Here is a 26,593-nt window from a genome sequence, read left to right as displayed (position 1 = left end):
TACCGCAGGCAATAATACCCAGCCTCAGCAAGGGTCACGACAGGAAATCCACGGGACGGCCGAATTAACATTGGAGTCGGCATCAGTACCTTTGGACTCCTCTCCCAGTGAGTTGATCCCTGCAGCGTTGATAGTGGCCCCACCAAAACCACAATCCGAAGTGGATGTTGAGAAGTTTCCTAAAACGCCTAGGTCTGCTGGAGCGGCCTCTCCTACACCACAATTAGAAGTGGTTGCTGAGAAGGCTCTTAAAATACCCAGATCTGCTGGAGCAGGTCAGCCCGGATTACGGGAACTGGACAACTGCCGACTGTCGGACCCTCATGCTCCAACTCCCCCGCATTCTAACTTGGGCTCTTCTTCGTTAAATTAATCCTCGTAGTGTCCTATTCCAACGAAATCGGCGACTCGGAAGGACAAACTTGATATTTTTTCCATTATGTCTACACTGACTATTGCCCTTGCTCTGTTCACTAAACTATACGAACAAGTGAGTGACACCGTCAAAGATCATACCACTCTTTTAGCTATGACACATTCTAAGCTAATATTCATGTAGGGTTTCATAACGGGTAAGGAAAGTCTTGAATTGAGACCCCGCGAGCACGCAGAGGTTTCATATGCCTGTTCACAAACCGTTAATGAAACGGTTGTACCAGCATCGCAACCTGTACAGACAAGGACCCAGTTTACCCAGACAAGAAACCAGTCACTCGCTGTGGATCTGACCAGGGACCACACAAACTCTTTCGGCCCTAGGACTGCTGTTGCTAGTTCTTCCTCGGCTCAGACAGTGGCAACTGATCCTTGTGTTGCACGGGACATGTCTTTTCAAATCTCCTCAACAGAGGAGGACGGGGAGGGGGACAAGCTCCCTTTTCCTATTTTTTTTCCAGCCAAAAACAAGGGTTTTTGAAAAAGACTCCATTGTTAGATGTGAGGGAGCAATACCAGCGCCAAACAAGGCTTCATCGCGTCCTCTGACTGAGGGAAGGCAGACCCTGACATCGGCCGGGCGCAGTGTGGCAGCAACTAAGAGGGGCCCTCGGGTGGATGGTGACTTAGAGGTGTGGTGCCCTTTCAGGCCTTTAATGTGCCTGCACAACACCAGCCCCATCTCCTAGTCCAGTCTTTGTTGAATCTTTGAACCTACTCGACTGAAGACAACTCGCAGGATATCCAGATTTTGGTGCCCCTTGTCCTAGTGAAGTCAAACGTTGTAAACAAGACGATGCCCCAACCTGACAAACAAGAGGCTCCAATTTCTCCTGGGTTTGAATCCATGAGTGACAAATGGAAACGATTCAGCCAGCAGGCCCCTGCGGCGGCAAAATCATCAGCGGCCATTGCCCTTTCCGCTGCTCACCCCAAAACTACAAACCGCGCAGATGAACCCAAGCACAGACAGGAGGCTGGCAAAAGGAACGTCTCTAGATACAACTGGCCGGACCACAAACAAACCATTTGTAAAACTAATTAACCCGTCCAACCGATCATTGAAACTGAAAAGGGTCTTGGACAAAACCACCTCTCATCTTAAATCATCAAACGATTTTGGAACTGCTCCACGCTATCCCAAACTTGCGTTTGTTACGCTCTTCTGACATTGACCTTAGAGAATTCTACGACAAGCAATGGATGGACTTTCCTCCACCTGTCGTCGCCAGTAGTTTAAATCATGCTGCAGGACTCAACAGAAAGCTTGCTACTGTTAAGTTTTGATCTGTCTTGTTGTACTGTGTCTGAAATCTCCCTGCCAACACGTCATCAAACTGCTACTTCTGACAGGGGAAACACGTGAAGGGACAATGGACTAACAGGCCCCCAGCCTTTCCCTCCGTTTCTGGACGCGTTGAATATCGGCAGGATCCTGTCTGGCCCGGTCAGGAAACTGAATGTGACCTTTAAGCGTGAGTCCACATCAGCGTGTCTGTGCAACAAGCCACCGAAAGACCAAACTTGCCCCCTTCTGACTGGTCTTGGCTGGCCAATACTCTGGCGTCTCGCCCTTCCTCTTGGCAACTCAGACGTTCAAAACATCTTACAAAGCCTTGTCGCAGGTTCTGTCAACAACTGACGTTGAGAGGTTAAAACTTATCTCCTGGAATACTAGGGGGGTTTCATCATTTAACTCGCCCTAGCAACTTAAATTTAGCTGATTCTGACCTAATAACCCTCCAGGAGACATGGTTGAGAAAGCTGCTGACTCTGGATGTTTTTGTTTCGTCTACTGTCCCGGCACAGCAGGGTGATGTGGGTCGGCCATCTGCGGGCTTACTCACTGCGGTAAAATCAGGTGGTCCCCTGAAACTCCTGAACTCAGTTTCCTCCAATCCCCAAATACAAGCAAAAACGATTGCATGGGACTATGGTTTGCAATCATCCAACAGCTCTGTCAGATCTACGATTCAGGTCATCAACTTTTATTGGAACCCTCAACGATCTCCGACAACTCATTCAGTATTGCTTTGAGATTGAATGACTTTTACACAAACCAGGAGCTTACATACCTTATTATCTGTGGAGACCTAAATATCTCTGACCTTGTGCAGTCTAAGTAGGCCCAACTATGGAATCGCGATGACCCGAAAACTGCCAGATGGAAAACATTGATAAACTCTAGAGCTATGCACCTCATCAATGGTAACCTCACAGGGGACGTGCCTGCCCAACACACTTGGCAAAGTAGGGGTGTTTCCTCCACCCTAGATTACATCCACGTGTCTTCTAACTTTTTGGCTTTGGTACTCAGTCTTCAGATAATTAACACCCCTCAGAGTGACCACAATGTTCTTCTCCTCGAATGGCGAACCTCTGGCCAGTTACTTCGTGATTACATTCCTATTGTGGTTGACTCTTGCAATACGGGCCTTTGTCTGAGGATGTCGGTGACAGGAGCTAGTGCTTTCTCTTCCTCGTTTGCTAAAAACATTCCTACAGTTGATCACTCCCCGTTTCTGGAAGTATTTTGCTGTAACCCTGCACCTGACGGTTACTCTACTAAAACTGGCCGCCATGCATTCAATCCTAATTTGGTGGTGAAAAGAAGATGGGTCCGAAAAACTGAGGCGGTTGGCAATAAAAACCAACTGAAGCCCTCAGCAATGCTAAATCAGCTCAGTGTGACTACAAAAACTGGCTCGTTCTAAGCATCTAAGATACCAGAGGAATGCTGAAACCATGCTAAGAACATTGGCGAGTAGAGATGCATGGGCCTTCTGGTCACTTATTAAACCAAATGACATCTCTTCAAGGGCAGATCAATCCAACTCTATTGACGAGGACTCGTGGATCAGCTACTTTTCTTAGCTCTTTATATCATCCATGGTTGGCGTGGAGGAGGTCCTGCCTGCTACGAGTAAGGGCTCTTACTTTGAACACCCACGATATAGCGGCCCCCATCATGAAGCTTAAAATCTTGTGTGCCCTGGGTCCTGATGGCCTCACAAATGTTATGCTTCATGAGCACCCAGAGGACTGGGCCAAGTTCATTGTGTCCTTATTCAACCAGATCATTTCTACTCATCAAATCCCGAGCACATGGAGGAGGTCCCGATCCACAAGAAGGGGGATCGGTTGGATCCAAGGAACTATCGCCCTCCTGGATGTTATCGGCAAACTGTTTGGTCTGATCCTTTTGGACAACCTTAATGCTTGGTGTAGGGCTACCACGAGCTACGATCAATTCCAGTGTGGATTCGTGAAAGGCCTGGGTACGGGTGTTAACATCCTTCTGCTGCAAATCCTGAAAGAAACGGCTCGGTGTCAGAAAACAAAGATCTACATGGTATTCGTGGACCTTGTACAGGCGTTTGATCAAGTAGACAGGCGCCTGCTCTGGTCCAAAATGGAGAAAAAATCTTGCCCACCGAGCATACTGGAACCAATCAAGGCTATGTACTCTCACACCACCCTAAGAGTCAGACTAAATAAGTCTGGACTCTTGTCTAAAGAAATCAAGACTTTGCGAGGGGTAAAACAGGGGTGTCCGATGGCACCTGGACTTTTCAATTTTTTCATGGAAGACATGCCTGAGGCTTTTAATCTGGTAAAATCGTTCCCCCCCCCAAAAGTGGGTGGGGTCCACCTTTCTCCACTATTCTACGCCGAAGACGTAGTACTCATCGACCAACTCTTAACAGTTGCATCAGACAGAACGGGCTCGAAATTAACAAAGGTAAGACCAAAACTATGAGCTTCGGGACATCTACCAGAGGTAAAAATCGGCCCTCTTGGCATGTCGGAGGTGAAAGAATCGAGAACATGGACTCCTTCAAATATCTCGGGGTTTGGCTAAGTAACTCAAAGCCGGAAGCCATGCTGTCTTACCTGGTAGGAAAAATGAAAACCTTGACCTCCCAGGCGTGTACTTTAAACAGGAAATTTGGATGATTTTCCATTCTACCAGTTATCTGGTTATATAAAGCAAATGTCATCCCGACAGTAGTCTACGGTGCTGACGCCATGTTTTCCATCTGAGACCCTTTTTGGTCTTGTCTCGAGGGTCTCTTCTGGAAGCGTGTCCTTGGGGTCCCACAATCTACCCTGATTGCCATTCTTCGCCGAGAACTGGGCTTCTTATCACTGAGGTGTTCAGTCATCTGGACCAGACTGGCCTTGTTTCGCAAAATTTTCGCTTTCCCGAGACTCCCAATGTTGGACTTGATCTTTAACGAGTCAAAAGAACTACATAACCCATTTCTGCAGGATTGGTTCCAGGATATGTTTAGTTGCTTAGACGTTATTGGTAGCCGTCCTGACCAACTTTTGACCAACCCTAACAGGTTGAAAGAAAAATTGAAAAGGTTTGACTGGATTCAGACACTGCAAGCAGTATCTAATTGCCAACTGGTTGATGCATTTGCCCTTAGACAACTGGAAGTTGAATAGTGTGTGCACATATCTGAAACACATCCCGGATAAAAACGTAAGAGAACTTTTTGCGAGCCCGGCTGAACTTATACTCGACTCACGAGATCCAGGCTATTCGAGGATTATCGAAAAGTAACAAGTCTCGCTTCTGTAATCAAATGGACGAGGTTGAAACACTGGCACACATTGTCACAAAATGCACTGGGCTGAAATGGCTTCGCACATTTTATTTAAGGCATTTATTTTCTGATTTTCCTGCTTCTGACCCTCAATCTTGGTGGTCAATTTTAATTGGTGGTGCGAAAATCAAGTAAGTTATAGCCCTGGTTCAATCCCTCGAGCGCTTATCTTTTGACTCTGGCACACTTAGTTGATTGGTTTAAACAGTTCTCTTTGTCGGTTCTTTATGATGCTGTGAATTTCTCTTCTATTTTATCTCTCCTTTTCTTCTTTTTTCCTTCCTCTCCTTCTTTCTCCTTTTTTCTCTTCTTCTTTTCTGTTTTCTGTTTGTCACAGTTTACAATTGAATGTCATTGTAAAAAAAATGTCATTGCTAAAACATTGTTTTACAATTTGAATGTAATAAATAAATAATAAATAAAAAAAATTAACCTCTAAGCTCTTGACAGAAGGGCTGGGGTTTGAGCAGGGTCCCAGAGATTCTGGCCAGAAGTCAGAGTGCCAGAAGGAACAGGAGTTCCTCTCTTTCAGGCACCCCCTCACTTTTCGAGGGATGCTTGACTCTGTTCCTCTACAGGCCAATAGGAGGGAGGTCACCAGAGCCACGTTGCAGTCATCGTCTCTGTGACACCTAATCGCCTCTCTGGATATGCGTCTCAGTGTCTTCTTAGCAGTCCACTGCCCCCCGCAACCCAATCTTAAGTAACTTCATGAGTCTTCAGAGCCAATCTACCCAACATTCCCATCGCCATTCCCCTTTACTGCCACCTCTAAACAGCCTTTGTAGAAATGGCAGCTCTCTTGAGAATGATGGGGAAATTCAGACATTCCAACTGTGCATTCTTTGAGGCTACTTTGCAGGGACTTTCATTTGATTCCTTTAGACTAGAGGTTCAATAGCAGCTTTACCTATAGGCCAGTCTGATTCATTCTGTCATGGATAGATTTTCGTCTATTCTTTTCATGGATCGCAGATGAAATGAGATGTATCCCTAATCACTGTAGCTCCTTTCCTGCTTGGCACTTCATCGTTTGAAACAAAGCTGACAACAGTAGCCAACGGTCTGCACTGTAAATAATTAGTCTTCCTGTATGATAATTATTGATGTTATTGGGAGGAGGAGAGGGATCAGAGCATGTGTAAAACAACTTCAAGTAGTTTGAAACCTGGATGTGTACTGGCCGCCCTCTTCAACTTTACCCCTTTATGACCTTTCTTGATGATTGCTGTCTTGCAAATGTTTCATTTCACAAACGTCTAACTGGCCAAGAATATGCTGATGTGGTTGCTTGCATCATCCATTGATATAGGAATGTAAAGAAAATGAAACTTGGAAAATATTGTTTGTTAAAGGTAATGTATATTTGGGAGTGCTTTTTCTTCCGTTTATGCATAGGAAGTCAAATTTGACCGCTATCTCTGTTGCAAGAGTACCATGCTCCAAATATTTATTTCACTTTTAACAGAGGCTGAACCCTAGAACCACATGTGGAAGCTTGCAACAAGAATGAATGTGACTCTTACAGGGCCAACACCTAGAACAAGATCTTCTTGTGGGAGACAGAAGTTATTCAGGCCTTGAAAAAGCTTCAAAATTCTGCTAGACCTGGTCGACTGATTTATTTTATCTCCTTGACCTGAGAGACATGAACTCGACCCATTAACTTTATGGCATAATATTTTGTGTTTAAAAACCCTGGTGACACATGAAGAAACATTACCAGCAATGTTAATGCACATTTTGAATACTCACCTCCTTCTCCTGGATGCTCTGGAGCACAGTTTCCTGTAGACTGCAGAGTCCATGATCCCCTACATGTGAAGTACCAGTAGACGAGGCATGTATGAGATTTTGAATACATTTGGGCGAGAGGCTTAGAGTTTGCAATTACTAGTTTGGGTTAGATTGTCTAAAGGGGTTTGTTTTAGGGTTAGAATAAATGATCCCATACATAATGGGTTGTTAGCCTAGGCCCAGGATAGGGTTAGCGTGTCAATTAGCATTTGAAATTACTGTAAAAAAGAACACTAAATAGTTGAGGATGTTGCCAGAAAGAATATGGTTGTCTGTAAACTGATGCTGAATTATATGAAAATGAGTAACGCACCATGTGTGTATTCTTTGGTTCCCAAAGTGCAGCTGCTCATCAATGAACTGTTTCTTATTGCACAACAGCAGTGGCAGAGGCCCTCAGAAGGGCTTACCGGCCAATGCCTATTGTTATCTCAATCCACACACATGAAAATGTATGCTCAGGGCCATTCATAAATACAAATAAGCCTGAGAGTTGGACCATCTCCAAGCTAACTTTATTTGAAGGGCTGCAATTTACATATCTATTTTGAGGCTAAACATTGAGTCTGTCTGCATCCCAGTGGAGGGACTGGGTGCATTGGGGCCCCAACAGCCAGGGATAGCACAGACACTTGGTTCCAAATCAGCTGCCTCTCCTCCCTAGCCCCTCACGTATGATCTCTCCTGTGAGAAATGTACAACATAAATCTGAAATCTGTGTCAACATTGCATTGTCCTTCTCACTTACTCAGATTTCGTACATATGATATGGTATTTGTAATGCGCTTATACACAAGTGTTATTCTCTCCGTAGCTCAGCAAGCCTCCACTCTGGGCCCTGACTCCACACAGTGAACCTGTAGCGGTTGTTTTAGTGCTTGCTGCTGAAGCAGTTGAGCGTGGACCATGGGGCGCTGAGAAGGTTACACTTATCTCACTCGGGTCTGGCAGGTGCCACCTAGACTGCTGCAGCGGCTATGTCCAGAAATTAATTGCCCTTCATGGACACATGTGGCCTCAATGTTCTTGGAGAACGCAGAAGCAGGTCAACCCACTGGCAGGCAGACTCCTCGGTTCTCAGAACACATCCACCTACAAACTGACCCAGCGCCCCCCTCCCCAGTTCACCTTCAACAGACAGAAATAGCAAACTGCCCCCAGAGTGACTTATCAGTAAACAGGAGTAACCTGGTGTACTGCTGCAACCTAGAGGGCAGCTGAAGACAGTACAATTAGTGCATACTCAAATATTGTGAAGGACGCTAAATTGCAAGGTCGAGCACCATAAAAGTGGTACCCGGCCATGCTAAAACGCCCTCTTCTAATGGACTCCTTCCTCCCACAGATTCCTCATCTATTAAATCCATCTCCCCAGCAGATCTGCTCTTCTGAAACTTGCCACTGCGAAGAGGAAACATCTCTATGCTCCCCGCGCCGGACACAACGTCAGGCCAGTATAAATTGAGGTGCTGTGCCACGTGAACTCTGTTTTTTCTGTTAGCTTTAGGAAGACCACTTTTTAAAACTTGTTTGTTTTTTCTCGAATTGTTTGCTTCTTGTGTTAATTATTCGATGTGATGCCAAATGCAACAAAGCCCTCTGGTTTCAAACCCTGCATAGATTGCAGACGTCAAATGGCAATTTCAGATACACATTGCATTTGCCTTTACTGTCTCAGTGAGGGCCACGAGACACATGATTATGTGTTGTCTATGCACCCCGAAGGCACTTTGAGAATGAGAGGCTAATACTCTTTACCTTGCTGCACAAAGAGCGAGGTGGTAAACTAACCCATTCAAGGTATCCAGGCATGGACCGCTGCACTGAACAACAGTGCCCAGTCCGAAAAGACAGGAGAAAGAAGAAACACTGCAAGGTTCAGATCTCATGGTGCTTCTTTGAGACACCACTCTTCTGTCATCGAACAAGATAAGCTACCGCTCCTGCGACACCACAGAGGAAGCAACTTCATAGCACTCTACTCCTGAGGAATGAGAGGCATTCAGAAGGAAGAAGCTTGACATCTTTGCAAATGGTCTTTGACCCCGACACCTGCGGCCATGGCCTCTGCACGGACAGCTTCGGCCAACCCGACTGATACCATCATGGCGGTCGAGCCTGTAGGGACTACGTAAACAAACGTGATGAAGTCACACCGTTCCGTCGTTGACCCTCTAACCTAGGCTGCTCTACAACCGCCACTGTCGACTGGCGCTGAGAATGCTGTAGTCGCAAGGGAATTTGTCCCGCTCTCCAGAAGAGGATACATGTCCCATTTGGAGGACATTTTATGAGGAGGAAGGGGATCCGGTGTCATTCGGCCTGGAACCCCTCTATTCAAGAGAGATGAGGGACTTCCTGGAAGAATGTATGCTGGGAGCAGTGCGATATAGAGGACTTTACAGAAGTCTTACAGGTGGCTGGTGCACTAGACACCACACCGCAGGCGGACCTGCTCCCAGATGCTACCCCAGGCAAGCCTCAGGCCGGTTTTCAATGCCTGATGGCGATGGTAGTCGACACCTTGGGGTTGTCTTCCCCTTCATATCAAAAATCCAGTATGAACTCAGACATAATAGACAAGGGCACAGACACTATTGCCCTTCAATCAGGCAGTAGAAGAACCTGTGGTTGAGCCCTCTGAGATGCCGAACTCAGTCCTCAGTCGATCGCAACATAAGCCTGCTCCGTCGGACCCCATGTTTCTTTCGGCACATGCCTCTCCAGAAAGCTTTGTGGTCCAGGCTGCTCCGGCAAACCTAATCACCTCTTCCTTTCCCTCCTTGCCCACAGATAGTGAGATCAAGATACTGGATGCATGGGGGATGAAGATTTTCCGCTCTTAGAGTCTGTGTCTCCGATGCGTGAACCTCCGTACTACGGTCCATCATCCCAGACGCATCTCAGCATATCCCTTAGTGGGAGATGCTTGACCGCTTTGAGGCCCTGATCAGGTACAGTAAGGAAGCCTGCCGGCAGAAACTGCAGTCAGACCTTGATACTGTGGACTATGTAGCAACAAGCTCGATCTTGTAGAGGTTTCCATGCTTCTGGATGTCGGATTTTACCCTGGACATTCATGAGAAATGTCTAGATATGCCCTTTAATGGCATTAACTTATTTGGGATCAAGACATTGGGGCGAACAGTGAAGCAGCAGCGTCTGGCAAACCCTGCAGGCAGGGGTTTTTGCCTCTTTGCCACTGATGCTGAAAGGGGCAGAGGTCAGGCCGCCTCGGGTCAGGCAAGGTCAGTGCTTCCTCTACAAGGGAAGGGGTAAGGACTCACCCAGATGGGGTGCTTCTTCCTCAACTGTGACCTCTGCAACTCCTGGAAAAAATACTTGGTGAAAAGGACTCCAGCCCACCTGTCCAGCATGTGAGGCAGAATATTCCTGTTCAGAAAAGAATGGAACTTTACCTCTTCCGATGCCTTAAAGATCATCCAACAGGGTTACAGCCTCCCCTTTGCCCTACAGACCATCCCCCCTGTCACCAACCCTTGCCTCTTGCCTCTGGAGCTCTCCTACCTGAGGAGGTCCATCAGCCTCTTGCGAAAGTGACTATAGAATTGGTACCCTGCTTGGAACAAGCAAAGGTTGGTATTAAACCTATTTTCAATGGATTCCTTTTCTCCCGCAGATTCCTCATCTTGATAGATATCCATCATCCAGCTCTGCTGCTCGGAAAGTCTTCGACAGGGGGCGTAGTGGATGTTGTCTTGCGTGGTGGTCGATCGTCGGCTCCAGAAGTGACATCAGGCGCCATATATACCACGTCACTACGCCCCATGCTTCAGTTCCTTTTTTCCGCGTGCTCACACGCTGCATCAGGAACCTACTTGAGTTTACTCGACGTTTTCAAACGAAATGTGTTTGTTTTTACCTCAACATGTCTTCGCAACGGATCTCGGGTTTCAAGCAGTGCTCCAATTGCGAGGCCAACATGACGGTGGCAGACCCACACAACGTCTGTTTATGGTGTTTGGGTTCCACTCACAACACGGAGGCCTGCGCGTTGTGCGCCAAGATGCAACCCAAGTCCCTTCGAGACAGAACCAGTAAGCTAGCCCTGGTCCGACCTTCATCGAAATCTCTGGCGCGGTCTTTCGTCCAGTCGTCTGGCCAAGACTAACGAGCCCACTCGTCCCGACGAGGGCCGGCAACGCAAGAAGACGAAAAAGAGGTCCTGTTCCAGAAGCCATTCCTCTTCCTCACAGAAGAAGCAACGCCACCATCAGCAGGAATCAGTTTTTTCCTTGTTTCCTTGAAGCGAGCTAAGGCCTCTAAAGGGACCGACCACTCGCAAAGACTGGGACTCTTTGAAGAAAAAATACACAAAATGTTTCGGCAACAGGCGACTGTCAGCACGGCTCCCACACCCGACCAGCAGGCCATGGCGGCTAAAGTGGCTCCATGTGGTCGATTTTCGACACCGATCAGGCCGAGGAGTACGAAGAGGTTGGTCCCATGTATGTGGGATCAGGCAGTGTTGATTTTTTTTCGCGGACCGAGATAATTTGGTGGCACTTAGTCGGAGCCTCCAAGATGCCAGTGGTTTGGACACATTTCCAGAACTTGAGATGCAGCATCCACGTCAAATCTCCCTACAGACAGGGAAGTGAAAAGAATGCACGCTTTGGCCAAAAAGGTTTTTACCTCTGGCAGCATGTCTCTCAAGGCAACAAACATTGCTTGTGGTTACGCTAAATTCTCCTACGGTTTGTGGAAGACTTTCGAGCATGTGGCAGAATACGTCCCGGAAGGTCCTGTGCGGGACAGATTTATACAGCTGGTGGAGGATGGGTTGGAAACTGCCAAGCAGTCCTTGCTAAAAGCCTGGATATTGCTGACTGTGTTGGCTGCTACATGGGGTCGGCAGTAGTTATGAGAAGGCAGGCCTATTTGAAAACTTCCGGCTTCTCCCCCAATGTACAATACCGGCTTCTAGACACTCCTTTTGAGGGGGCAATGCTCTTCGGACAGAAGGCGGATGACTCTTTGGAGAAATGTAAGGACTATAAAATTGCTGCTAAGTCGCTGGGTCTGACTGCGCAGCCGGCTAAGCCTGCATTCAGCTTTGCCTCTAGAAGCAGAGTCTATAGGTGCTATGTGCCCTATGGCAGGAAAGTTCAGCTCCCACAAGCCAGGCAAGGGCAGAGGCGTTTCTCGCATCCCGGAAGGGGCAGAGGAGCTTTTAAGGGCCAGCAGACAGCAGCTGCTGCGCCTTCGAAGCCGCTTTGATTCCCCCTCCTCACGACGTACCGATTGGTGGATGTTTGGCAGGACATTCGTCCCAGTGGCAGGAGATAACCCGTGATGCCTGGTCCCTGCAGTTAATTTGGTGGGGTTATTGTCTGCCCTTTTTAAGAAAACCTCTGAGCAGACTCCCAGCATAACCAATCCAACCGAGACAGGAGCTCCAGGAAGAACCAAGCCCCCCTTTGTCGAAAGGTGCCATGGAAGAGGTGCCTCCCAATCAGAGAGGGTCAGGCTGGTATTCCTGGTATTTCCCGGTACCCAAAAACAGAGGGGTCTCCGTCCCATTCTGGACCTCAGGGGTCTAAGCAAGTTCCTGAGAAAAGAACTTTCTGACGCTGAGAGAAATTCTCCACGCTCTCGAGCTTCAGGACTGGATGGTGTCCATAGACCTGCATGTTGCCTATTTCCATGTGCCCATACATCAGAAGCACAGGAAATTCCTGTGGTTCCTCATTGGGGACAAGCAATATCAGTTCAAAGTGCTGCTCTTTGGGTTGACCTCTGCTCCAGGGGTCTTCACCAAGCTAATGGTTGTAATTGCGGCTCACCTCAGGATAGCCAGAGTCCATGTATTCCCATACCTGGACGACGGGCTGGTCCGGGGGGAAGTCGGCGGGACAGGTTCTGTCTCACCTGAATGACACATGTCTGCTACAACACAGGCTGGGCTTCTCCTTGAACTTCAAGAAGTCCACCTGTCCAAAGGCTCCAGTTCATCGGGGCGGTCTTGGACACTCGGGCAGGGAAGTTCTTTCCTCCCGAGGAGAGCGCCGACAACATACAACAGATGGTCCAGTTGTTCCGGAACTACGCCACCTTACCAGCGGCTTCCTTTCTCAGCCTTTTGGGCCTCCTGCATTTACCTGGTGCCAGAGGGCGCATGAGATCCCTTCAGTGGCTCCTACGGGACCAGTGGTCTCAGTATCTGGAAGCTCTCTCGGAGCCTCTCAAGGTGTCCAGCCAGGTAGGTTGCGCTCGGCTGGTGGGACACACGCAGGAATCTCATGGTGGGGGGGGGACGTTTCTGGCCTCCGTGGCTTCAGACTCGACAGGTCATTGATGCGTCTTTGAAGGTTTGGGGCGCTCACTGCGAGGATTTGCAGGTGATCGGCCATTGAGCAGCGTCGGAAGCCAGGTGGCATATCAATAGGCTGGAGTAGCAAGCCATCAGGCTAGCCCTGATGGTCTTCGCCCCATTGCTCAAGGGGAAGGATCACCTGATTCTGACGGACTACAAGGTGGCCATGCACTACCTGAACAAGCAGAGTGGAGTGCATTCCCGTCCCCTCTGCACAGAAGTGATGCAGTGGTCAGTCAAAATGTCGAAAAATAAATGTAGAATGACAATAATGTCGAAAAATAAATGTAGAAAAAAAAATGTTGAATTCCCTTTTTTTAATTATATATTTATTTTGGGGTCCGGGAATCAAAAAAAAATGGGTAAAACAAAAAAAAAAGAAAAGAAAAAGGGGCTTGGGGGGAGCCCCCCATTTCGAATAAAAAAGTCATAAAATAAAATTCGACTTTTTTTTTTCTACATTTATTTTTTCGACATTTTGACTTTCTACATTATCACTATAAACCAAGTGACGCAACTGGAGTTCTGGTTGCTAGAGAATAAGATCTCAGTCTCTGCAGTTCATCTGGCAGGGGCAGAGAACAGCTTGGCTGAAGCTCTGAGCAGGCAGAGCATGGACTCACAAGTGTGGGAAGCATGCCAGAAAGTCTTTTAAGAGGTCTTTACTTTCTGGGGTACCCCAAAAGTGGGTCTGTTTGCCACAGAAGCCAACAGGAAGTGTGAACAGTTTTCCTCGAGGGAATTCCCAGCGAACGATGCACTGGGCGGTTCGTTTCAGGTGGATTGGTCATTCCCTCTCCATTACACGTTCCCTCCGATCCCCGTCATTCCTTGGATTCTCAGGAGGTTGAAGAGGTTTCAAGCGACCATGATCTTGATCGCCCCAGATTGGGCAAAGAGGACGTGGTACTCCGACCTCTGGGATCTGTCCACCTCACCGTTTGCCTCGGCGGCTGGATATCCTAACCCAATCGGAGGGTCAGATAGTGCTCCCGACCCTGGATTCCCTCAACCTACATTCGTTGCTCTTGAGCGGATGAGGTATGATGACCGAGACCTCCCTGAGGAAGTTCTTGAGGTGTTGCTGGCTGCACACAGACCGTCTACAAGATCTCTGTATGCGTGCAGGTGTAGATTTGAGGTGTGGTGTAGGGAGCGCAAGGTTGATCCCATCTCTTGCCCCACCACAATGGTGATGGAGTTCCTTCTGTCGCTACCCTCTAGAGGCCTTCAGGTTACAACGATCAAAGGGTATTTGGCGGCCCTTTCTGTGTTTAAAAGGTCCCCGGGTGAAGGTTCTTTTTTCACAATACCAGTCATGGCCCAATTCCTAAAGGGCCTTCTCAACAAATTTCCGCCAACTCCCATTGTTCTGGATTGGGACCTTAACCTAGTTCTGACCTTTCCTATGGCGGCTCCGTTTGAGCCTAGGCATTCTTGTTCACTTGGGTTGTTGTCCCTTAAAAGCCTTTTTTGTTGCCATCACATCGGCCAGGAGGGTTAGCGAGCTGCAGGCCTTCTGCTGCAAGCCCATCTTTTTACATTTCTTTGGAGAGAAGGTCATTCTTAAAGGTAAAGCTGAAAAGAGCCTTAAGTTTTTATGTTGCACTCATAGCTGAGTTCAGAAAGACAGACCAGTTATTCGTCGCCCATTCTCTTTCCCGCAAGGGTCTTGCGATCACTAAACAAACCATCTCAGGCTGGATCATTTTATGCATCTGAGTGCTACCAGCCAGTGGTAAAAGAAGTCCCATCGGGAATCAGGTTTCATTCCACCCGGGGATTCTCTGCTTCCACAGCCCTTCAAAGGGGGCGGTCCCTGTTTGGGACATTTGCTGTGATCCCACATGGTCTTCGTTACATACTTTTACAAAACATTATGCTTTGGACGTTGGGGCTGATGCATGTTTTGGTAGAGCGGTTTTGCAGAACCTGCTTGTATAATCCTTTCTGCCCTCCTCCTTTAGTTTACTGCTTGTGGAGTCTAACAAGATGAGGAATCTGCGGGAGAAAAGCAATCTATTGAAGGAGAAATTACTTACCCTAATAATCTTTCTATGGATTCTATTCCTGCAGATTCCTCATCACGCCTCCAGTCGTCCCCGCTCAGAAAGTGTTGTGGCTCTTTGCTTTCGATTTAATGAAGGGCGATGGCTTTGGGTGCTGATCTCAGTTACAAAATTCTTTTTTTTCATGATTGGAATGTTTTTACCCGGTTTTCTATTCCATAGTTTTTTAAGGCTGGTTAGCCTCCTTCCGTTATCCTATGCAATGTGTGAGCATGGGAAAAATTGGGTAGAACTGAAGCATGGGTCGTAGTGACGTGGTATATATATGGTGCCTGACGTCGATTCCGGAGCCGACCACCGCGGCGCAAGAAGTTGAGCTCCACTACGCCCCCTGTCGAAGATTCCCCGAGCAGCAGAGCTGGATGATGGATATCTATCAAATATGGAATCTGCGGGAGAAGAATCCATAGAAAGATCATTACGGTAAGTAATTTCTCCTTCTGGTGTCAAAGAAGGACGGAGGCCTGCGACCCATGCTGTATCTGTGGCTGCTGAATTAGCGATTAAGCAAGGACAAGTTCAAGATGGTCACCATAGCCCAGATTCAGCAAGCCCTGGACCTGAATGACTGGCTGGGTTCTTTGGATCTCCAGGATGCATACTTCCATGTTCCTATCCACAGGAAATACATGAATTACCTGAAATTCAAACGGGGGGAAAATCATTACCAGGACAAGGTTCTGTTCGGTCGTTCTTGGGCACTAAGGGTCTTCACCAATCTGCAATGGATGGTGGCGGCTCACCTCAGAAGGGTGGGCATCCATGTCTTTCTGTATGTGGACGACTGACTCCTCTGAGCTCATTCCCCAGATCCAGCTGGGCACGCAGCCTGTTGCACAGCTTGGGCTTCTCCCAGAACTTCATAAAGTCTCAAATGTCGTCATCCAGTCCTTCCGATTTATCGGAGCAGTCTTTGACACTCGCTTGAGCCAGGTTTCCCCACCTGTGGACAGAGTAGTGAACATCCACAAGATGGTCTAATTATTCCAGACACAGGCATGTGTTCCAGCTCGCGACTTTCTCTGATTGCTGGGACTTATGCCCCTTACATCCTTGTAGTGCCAAAGGCCTAACTCTGTATGAAGTTACTGCAGTTGCTTCTGAGCTCTCTGCGTTCCGTTTCAGGAAAGAACATCAGACCTTCTGTTACGGTTGCTCGCAGAGGTATGTGGCTCTGTGGCACCCATTGCTGTTTATTTTGCCAACCTCAAGATGGCAGCCTTCCAAGGCTGCCGAAGAGCCAATCGGAAAATGGCCCATTCCTCTGAGAAGCTGTGGGTAATACATTGTCCAATAGCTCCACCTGGGCATTCGGGAAACACCAACTCGTGGTCATAAAAGGGTCACTTGATCGGGGAGAGTATCGAGGCCCTGTACTTGCCGTGACCAGGCCCTTGGAAGAGAAAAGGCGATTGCTTGTCCTATTGGTCAAACTATCAACCATGTTTCATTCTTGGAAGGTACCTGCTTTGGTGGACTACTGGGCCACAGGGATCTTTATGGACATGACATGGGCTAGAGAACCAGGTATTCCCGGAACCAGTTAAGGGATTTCAGTCCCGGTTGAAGGTGTGAATTTGGCCACCTCTTGTCTTCTGGTCCCTTAGTGGAATGTACTCACCCGATTCGAATGAAAGTTGCTAAACACCAGGAGGAGTTATCTTTTGATCTCATCATGACTTCCCACTTTCCCTTGATTCTTGGAATTCCCTGGCTTACGGTGCATAACCCTTATATCTACTGGTCCACTGGGACACTGTTTCTAGAGTCTGTATACTGTTGCAGGAATTGTAGCCTTGAGGATCTTGGATCCCAGAGCATCGACTCTATCCTGACAGATTATCAGGTCACATACTCTGCCCAAGCTGCTAGCGTACCTTGCAAGTATCACGCTTACTTGGACGTCATCTTGGACAAACCTGTCAAACACCTGCCCCCCCTCATTGAGCCGACAGCTGTGCAATTGACCTGGTGCGGGGATACACCATTCCTTTTGGCCATATGTTCGCCCTATCCGAAAAGGAAAAGTGCTCCCTCGAGGAATACCTGGAGACCAATCAACAAAATGGTTTAATTACTGAATCTAAGTCCCCAAAAAGGACACCGAGGACCTTTGCCCCTGTTTGGACTAAAAAGGGCTTAATAAAGTGACCATCAAGGACAAATATCCTTTTCCACTCATGGTCAATTCAAGACTATTCTTAACTTAGTGGACGAGGCCAAATACTGCAGTTTTGTGATCTTGTTCAAAAACATAACTAAGGTGCTAAAACCACAACCTATAATAATACAGTCTGTGTTGTCAGTGGAGCACCAGTTGTTAATCTGAATTCTACGGAGGACTTTCAAGTCCTGAGTTCTAACACAATTGGGACCCACTTTTTGGTTGAACCAAGCTAAAATGTTCTTCAGTACCTCCCTTGATTCAGAATGATTCGGCTTGGCAATGTTGGCAATGATGATGTTTCTGGAATCCAAAACAAATCTCCTTAGACTATGTTCCATTATCTTAGCCATTGTTGCTTTTTTTTGTCAAGCCATTGTTGCTTTTTTTTGTCGGATAACCTTAGAGAATGGAGGAGCCGAATAAAATAACTGGCATGGAAAGAGGTACCGTCTATTAGAATTTCACCTAGTGGGCAAAGAACAGGGTGATCCACCTTTGTTTGCAAGGACAGACCTTTATGAGAAGACTCTATGGGGTCTGTTTGGCAGCCCTGATGAGACCCATTCTGAAAGAAAGGAGTTTGGGAAGCCTTTTCCGTTGCTTTGAATTCCTTTCGACTAGGCTTCTGCGAAACTGATTGATGTGGCATTGGTATTTTTGGACCTACGGAGACCACCCAAGACTGAAGTTCCTCAATGTTTGAACATGCTGCAAGGTCCCGTAGAATGTGTTCCTTGAGAAGCCGCCAGTTTTCTGGTGCCTTGGGGTCCCCTAAACCCACATCAGTTCTTTCTACAGTTTCTTCTCCTGAGTGCTCCCCTTTTTAAGTTGGCTGAGCTGAAAGTCTGGGTGCCCATAGGCACATGGCCTCCTAATTTATCAGGTTTGTTAGCCTCTAGTAACGCCCCATTTACCCGTCCATGGGCAACGTGAGGAACTGGTACCTTTTGGATGTAATTTCATAGAAGTGGGTAGAAGGGAGCAGGCATCACTCTTGAGGTCTTTATTCGTAAGCAGGAGGTTAGTGAGCAAGAGATGTTCTTTCTGGAGTTTTTGTTTCCTTTTAGCACTTGGTGCTAAAACTTCTGATAGGCAGCTGCCACTCCTGTGGAGAGCCGGAGGTGGTGATTGTAGGGAAGGATCCACCCTGCCCACGACATCTGACTGTGTAGTAGCGGGCCCCAACCCAGGGCTAGAGGCAGTTTCAAGTGTGCAGTGAGCAGGTCTGTACCATTATCCCTGCTAGGCATTGTTTGCATCCTTTTAGCTGACAAAGCATTGAGGGAAAATGGCTTTAGAATGGCAAAATGAGACGGGCAGAATACAACTGGAAGCAGGGAAATGACAAGTGCTTATCCGCAGATGCTGTGCTCAGCCCGTCGGAGCACTAAGCAGGTGGCTGTGTGGGTGCGCAGTAGAAAACTACCGGAGCTTCCTCCGATATGGACTGTAAAGGCAGGTCCCTTGAAAATAGCTCAAGTGGCTTGAGTAACCCTGGAGGTAACTCGGGCCTATGGCACCTGCAGCTTGAAGACTGCCACGGGGTTGGGGGGCTAGGGGCTATGGATTCAAGGGGTTCCAAGGGTGTGGAACGCAGTGTTCCTCGTCCAACGTCCTTGCAACCCTGCGAGCCTCACGGCCGAACTCGCTGCTCCACCGCGTGCAAGATTCGAGGAAGGGACCCTATGCTGGGAGAGAGCTACGATAGGCCGCACCACCTAGAACGGCCGCCTCCGACAGCAGGCCTCTGAATCCCAAAATTGGCTTGGCAAAATTCTATCGTCAATTCATTCCTCATTTTTCTTCTTGGCTCTTCCCCGCATGATTCTGCTAAAAGGAAACAAAGAATCTCGATGGGACCAAAATGCTGTCCAGGCCTTTGCTTAACTCATGAGTTTTCTCTTTGGAACCCATACTTTGCCAGCCTGATTCGTCCCTTCCCTTCATCGTTGATGCTGATGCTTCAGCATACGCCATATGTGCAGTACTGAAACAACTATGATAGGACCACCTTCTACATCCTTTAGCCTATTACAGCTGACGGAATCCGAATCACACTATTCAGTAATTGAGAAATAGTTGCTACCCATCAAAAGGCCCTGTAAAGAATGGTGTCAACATCTGATAGGAACCTGCCATCAATTCTAGGTGCGTTCTGACCACAGAAATCTACAAGTTATCCAGCGGGTGAAGTGTACTAACGGCACACAGGCCAGGTGGGCCTATTTTTTTTTGCCCAGTACGATTTTCGGATTTCTTGCATCCCTGGTTCAGATAAGCTCATCGCTGACACCCTCTTCAGACTTGACATCACTGGATCGGAAGACGCCCCATTTACTGGTCGAATACTTAAGGGCAAAAAGTTCATATCCCAAATTGATTCCTTCTCATCAGGCATGAGAAAATTGCATGAGACCACCACCCAGTTCAGTAATCTCTATTTCACTCTTCATTGACAGAATGGATTTTTGTTTTAAAACCATAGACTATTTGTTCCTACAACCTTTTTCAACATCAGGTGTTGGCATTATGTCACAAATCACCCATGGCAGGACTCTAGCATGTGTCCTCCACCTGGGATCTGATGAATTGATATTTCTGGTACCCTTTTGTTAATCATGATGGCAAGGTCTGTGGCTTTCTGTCTCACTTGCACGCAACATTAGACACCTCGATGGGCCCCTGTTGGTAAGCCTCACCTTCCTGTGCTCCCATCAGCACCCTGGAAAGATATAACCACTGATTTCTTGGTGGCCCTTTCTCCATCTAGAGGCCACACTGCCATTATGGTGACAGTGGATTGCTTGACCAAGCTAGCTAATTTCTCTCCCTTTCCTGGACTCCCTACAGCTGACGTCATGGTTCAAGTGTTCCTGAAGGATGCGTTTAGTCTTCATTGTCTTCCAGATTCAATAATTTCAGATTCCGGTACGCAGTACACCAGTAGATTTTGGGCTGCCTTGTGCAAGTTGTTTGCCATTGCTCGCAATCTTTCTTCGGGGTATCATCTGGAATCAAACGGTTGTACTGAATGCTTGAATCAGACCATCAAGCAGTACATGCATTGTTTTTCATCAGCCACTAGAGACAATTGGACCCAGGGCAGTCCTTTTTTTATTTTTTTTAAATGCTTTGTTTTTGTTTTTGTCCATGTGGTTTTCATCCATGTGCTTTTCCCTTATGAATACCATTGGTTGCTACGGTCCCTTCAGCCCAGGAACATATCAAGGACTTTCATCTAGGTCATATCGCTGCCAAGAAGATGTTAGACCGCGCACTCACTGATGAAGAAAAACTCTAATGCCCACTGTACTCAGGAGCCTGCTCACCTGGTTGTAGATGAGGTCTGGTTGTCGGCCAAGTACTTACCTGCTCACTTCACCCCTACCAAATTCTCTCCCAAGTACTTTGGACCCTTCTGCATTATTCGTAAAAGTCAATCCGGTATCCTACTGCCTTAGGTTGCCTCCTCTTGGCACCGGATTCATCCCACCTTTCAGGTTTCCCTTCTTCGCGCGTGTGTGCCCAGTTCCTTTCTTTGTCAGTGGCTTCTTCTTCCACCTACACTGGGCACTACTGATGATCCAGAATTCAAGGTCGACTGCATATGTGACTCAAGTTACCACTATGGACGCCTGGAATACCTCATCGACTGGAAGGGTTATGCACTCTGAGATATGGCCTGGGAACCGGCATCTAACATTTCTGCACCCAGGCTTCTGTTTGTTCCACTCCCGGTATCCCAGTAAACCTGGTCCGTACCCCCCTTGGAGGGGGCATACTGTTATGGGCGCTCTTAGAGTTCTGTGACTCTAACAGCACCTGTTACCTTTTATTGAGCCAATCTCAAGATGGCCACCTCCTGGGCCGCCGAAGAGCCAATCATAAGATTATGCATTCCTCCGTACGACGAGACGGCGTGGGATGTCTATATGGCATCGGACGTCAGTGGAGGGCCAATCAGGCTCATTCTAGTAAATGAAGTATTACGGATTGAGATGGACTTTGCGTCTCAACGCTACGTGATCTGGTGAGCAGACGCTTCCCTTTGCCTTTATTCTTTCTGTTTTCCTTCTAATCTGCATTTGCCTGCTATTGGCTGGACTTTCTCTGCTGGATCTTCACTTTATCATCCTGCCTCCTCAGTGGCTTCTGCTTGCTTCTTGAATTCCTTTACTTCACTTCGCATAGAGACACCCTCCTGCCACCTCCTCGACTGCTACTCTATGGAGTCATTCTGCATGAGGATTTTGCGGCTTTTAAAGCTTTTCCCCATTACTGTTTTTCCTCTGGGTTCACGGTGACCTCAGGCGATCACACCACCTTGAAACACTGTGGAGCCTCAGAGGACTCGACCTTGCTTCCTGAGACCTGCCAGATTCCCCTACTCTCGGGTAAGGCCATCTACTGATACCTTTTCCATGTCTCGGAAAGACTTTCCAGAGACCTACAATGGTGGGCTGTGAAGGACAACCTACTGAGAGGGGGGTGTTGCTTCATCAACATTGGCCCCAGGTGACCGTAGTCATCGATATGTGCCTGAGGAGCAGTCGAAGACTGTCTGCACCTACCATCCATCAATGCATTTTCTGTGCCTGCTCGGTGGGGTGCTGTCAGACTCATTGTTCTCCAGAGCTCAGAACAACGCCACATTGTTTCTCTGCACTGAGGCAAGAAGCACACACAACCCAGTTTGTTGAGGTAATGCATAGCTACATTTTTGTCCATCAAGACCAACAGTCTTGCCTTTCACAAAGGGGAGAAAAGTGGCTAAGGCCACCCTGATCGCGCTCAACTCCTGCAAGTCGATGTGTCCAATGTGGGTCAGCACTTGATATATTGACCTTCTTCACAAGAAATCTTGCTAACGCCACAGAAACTATCTTGTATATGTAATCTATATGGTTTATGCCAAGGTTTTGTGAGAGAATATGGGCTAGTAAAGTTGTAGGTGAAGATGAGGAATAGGAAAAACTCAAATAATGGTGAGGTTAAATTGGAATGCAGAATTAACACTGCATATATTCTGAAATTGAGATTGACCCTGGATAGAACCCTGTTTTACTGATCTTTCAGAAAGCTGTGTTTGGACATTTATCGACTAGAATGGTTTTGGGGGCATGAAGAAACTGTCCTGTTGAAAATAAATTCAGTGCATGTGGTATGAAAATGCATAATTGATCAACATTAATTTCTGAAAGTAAAGTGTAAATGATTATTTTTAGTTTGACACTTGAAACATTCTGTGATGAACTTGCCTGGTCTGATAATTCAGTGCTCAAGAAGGCATTTAGATGTCCACATCCCTCTTAACTTTTATCTCTGTAGGTGCCACAAAGTGGCATTTTCTGCAGTTGACACGTTATAAATCGCTGATCAATAAATACATAATGTGTTCTACTGGTTTGTAAACACTTTGCCTAAAAGATTGCAATATCATGAAATGACTGTTAAGCACATTGGATTGGAATGCTAAATAAATCTACCAATATCAACAAATAGTTAGGGAAATGTACCCAGGACAGTTAACATGTAGACCTGCTTTTTTTCAAGTGTGTACTTTTATGATTGTTTATTTCACTGTATTGTGCAAGAGGTTGGGTTCTCTAGGTCGTGTAGCACTCTTTTTTTGTTTTATTTTTTTTATTTTTCTTTAAGGAATAATTCTGAAGCCTTAGGTAAAAGCCGAATTCTGTATTAAATATGTGTTTGCAACTGAATTGTTCTTCGATTCTCAAAATTAGTATAATTCATCACAATGCATTTTGATTTATTTTCCCTTCTAAATGTTTCTACAGCTCCTCAGTCGGATATTTGCAGCCTCCAGGATCAGAACAGATGCAGTTTCCTCGAACATCGCCACCCTGCAACTCTCAGCAACATCAAGGGCAACACTGTACAGGTTCGAAAGATCTTTTAACACGAGCATCCTAAAATGGTTATGTTAATAAAAAAACAATTGAATCCCAAAACTGTTCACAGTTTAGTTGTCAGCCAATCAAATGAAATGCCATGATCCTGTAAGCCAGTAGTACAATGTTTTATGTATATTCTTGGTGAGTTTAGCATATGAGGAGAGTCGGAAGGAGTCAGACACATGGAAGACAAGTTTCAAGTTATTTTTAATAAAATGAATATGAAAGCCGGAAAGCTGTCAAGATTCCCATGACCTTGACCTACTCAGGACCCCAATAACTACAGGCCGATCGCTCTAATCAGTGCCACTAGTAAAGTTTTTGCCAAACTGCTTCTGAGGGACCTTAATCGGGGGGTTAAACGATCTAAACTCCTGAGCAGACTCCAGGTCGGGTTCGGCAGGATTTGGGAATCTCCCTTAATGTCACTATTATGGCCCACTTACGACACTACACCCATTACGCACAAGTAGGGGAGGTATACTTGCCTTGTTTGAATATGCCTAGCACTTTCGACTGTGTGGTTAGATCTAGGTTGTGGTTTAAACGTCTGGGCATGAATGGGACTAGAAAGTCAGTAAAGCTACTTGCTCTTCTCCATACAAATCGTACACTGCGAATACGCTTCACCAAACAGGGGTCCTTGTTGAGAGTTGTAAAATTGCACGTAGGCCTGAAACAGGGATGCGTTGGCCCTGATACTCTTTAACTTGAATGTAAGTGATGTGGAGGGTCTGTGGTTACTATAGGTATCATATCACATTTCGCAAATTGGCAAGTGAGTTGATATAATATAAAGCAATTCAAGAATAGTAAATATTGAATAAAATACATCAATCAAAAACTGTAAAAAACAACAATTCATGCGGATATTGTATCAGCATACCGCAAAAGAACAAACAATTTGAATTGATACACTATTGTTTATAGACCGAGAAACAAGGGTTGGTGGAGGGGAGGATTGATAGGTTATGAAAACAGAACATAAGCCAACAAAGATATGCAGTCAAAACAAAGTGGGGGGAAAACAAAAGAAAAGATACAAATAAGAACAAAAATATCATTAGTATGGATTCTGCAAGTCAATCGCTGCTTCCCATAAAGTTCAACACAAATTGCAATGCACCACCTCACAGGTTTGCTTACCCGTGGATGTTAGGATCAAATTCAAAAAGACTGTTGTCACAAAAAACAATAACGGGGTCAAATCCCCAGGTTAAGCAGAAATCTGAAAATAAAATAACACAAATTGCTGAACAGTCCATTATGCCCCAGAACATGTATCTAACGCATAAATATCTTTTGTGTATCTCCTATTTAAAAAACATGTCACAGAGTGTGTATGCCAAACATAGTGACAAAAGTGTAGGCTGTTAAGTCTGCACCATCATTAAATAGTAGAGTCTTTAGGTAAGCTGTGAAAAGTACCTAAAATATGCTAACGTGCGGTAGCGAGAGCATGGTTTTTAGTTCTTTAGATTTAAATGACTTTGATTGAATTCTTAAATCATCCAACAGGTGAAAAGTCTCAAACTGATCATCTTCCACCAATGATCGTATCAGGAAAGTATCTTCAATGTCTTCAATAGACATGCAACTAGTAGGTATTGTTCCATGTTCTCTCAATGCTTGTGTCGCAAAGAATTATTTTAATTTTAACTTTCTTATGAATTTGAAGAGATCAATGTGAATATCGATTTGACTGTAATCACATGCAGGTGCAAATGAAAACCCCTTGTTAAGGAGTCGTCTTTCATCCCTGGAGATGCCCTCTTAGAGAGATGTATATATGTTTTCGAACACGGAAGCAGGTAAAACAGAAAACCGCTATGATTATAACTATGATCGCGCAGGAACCTTTTGCCTTAATGCAGGTTTAAACTTTTGGTTTTGATTCTCGTATGAATCGTGAGGTATTACCCACTTTAAACTCACTGAATAGATGACGATTGTAGACTTCATACTATACGGTTGAGCAATGCGATATGCTCTCGCTACCGCACGTTAGCATATTTTAGGTACTTTTCACAGCTTACCTAAAGACTCTACTATTTAATGACGGTGCAGACTTAGCCTACGCTTTTGACACTTTGTTTGGCATGCACACTCTGACATGTTTTTTAAATAGGAGGTACACACAATATATTTATGCTTTAGATGCATGTTCTGGGGCATAATGGACTGTTCAGCAATTTGTGTTATTATTTTGTTTTCAGATTTCTGCTTGACCTGGGGATTTGACCCCGTTATTGTTTTTTGAGACAACAGTCTTTTTGAATTTGTTCCTAACATCCACGGGTAAGCAAACCTGTGAGGTGGTGCATTGCAATTTGTGTTGAACTTTATGGGAAGCAGTGATTGACTTGCAGAATTCATACTAATGATGTTTTTGTTCTTAGTTGTATCTTTTTTTTTGTTTTCCCCCCACTTTGTTTTGACTGCATATATTTGTTGACTTATGTTCTGTTTTCATAATCCTATCAATCCTCCCCTCCACCAATCCTTGTTTCTCTGTCTATGAACAATGGTGTATAAATTCAAATTGGTTGTTCTTTTTGCAGTATGCTGATACAATATCCGCATGAATTGGTGTTTTTTACATTTTTTGATTTTCTGTATTTTCAATATTTACTATTCTTGAATTGCTTTCTATTATATTAACTCACTTGCCAATTTGCGAAATGTGATATGATAACTATATTAACGTGTGTTAAATTTTTTTGGTGCGTGACAAAAGCCCAGATTTGAAAAAGGCCTGGGGCAGCTGAAACACATGTCATCTACAGTATATGGGCTTAAATGACAATATCTGGTTGATCAATTAAAACCTAACATAAACACAATTGATGGCGCAGATTCATTCCCTGGTACAACTTTCCTGTAAACCATACATGTAACAATAAAAAAATAATATGAAAAGGCCTAACTGGTCGATATAACTAGAGGGAATATCCTTACTAACAAAGAAACTAAGGGTGCTCGTCCGTCTTTGTAAAGGCCTGTTAGGGAGAATTCTCTCTTGAGGCTGAATTTCCTAACCTAGTGAGTCCCCCAGCAGCTTTGCTGGATTTCTGGAGTTTGTTTTTTTTTCCTCCTGCCAAGAGTGAGACTCTTTTTCTCCCACTCTTGGACATAATTCATGGTATTCCTTTGATTGGTAATATGTTTTATGGGCTATGGGGTCCTTTACCCCATAGGGTCTCATGTGTTTTTCCTATGTGTGTTACCCAGCACCCTCCATGCAGTAACACAGGGGT

The 26,593-nt window shown here is 46.0% G+C and overlaps 1 protein-coding gene across 10 annotated transcripts in view; it reads left to right on the top strand.

Annotated features, from left to right (window-relative positions):
* Positions 1-26,593, top strand: part of R3HDM1 (R3H domain containing 1) — a 1,943,510-nt gene that overhangs the window by 1,642,513 nt on the left and 274,404 nt on the right. For all 10 annotated transcript variants that reach the window (XM_069616551.1, XM_069616544.1, XM_069616545.1 and 7 more), the window contains one exon: positions 23,220-23,323. In XM_069616551.1, coding sequence (XP_069472652.1) covers positions 23,220-23,323 — 104 coding nt within the window. The remainder of the gene's footprint in view (positions 1-23,219; positions 23,324-26,593) is intronic.

The sequence above is a fragment of the Ambystoma mexicanum genome, chromosome 9, assembly GCF_040938575.1.
Source record: "Ambystoma mexicanum isolate Mex_15411 chromosome 9, UKY_AmexF1_1, whole genome shotgun sequence".
Lineage (NCBI taxonomy): Eukaryota > Metazoa > Chordata > Amphibia > Caudata > Ambystomatidae > Ambystoma > Ambystoma mexicanum.
This window is presented reverse-complemented; position numbering and strand designations above follow the sequence as displayed.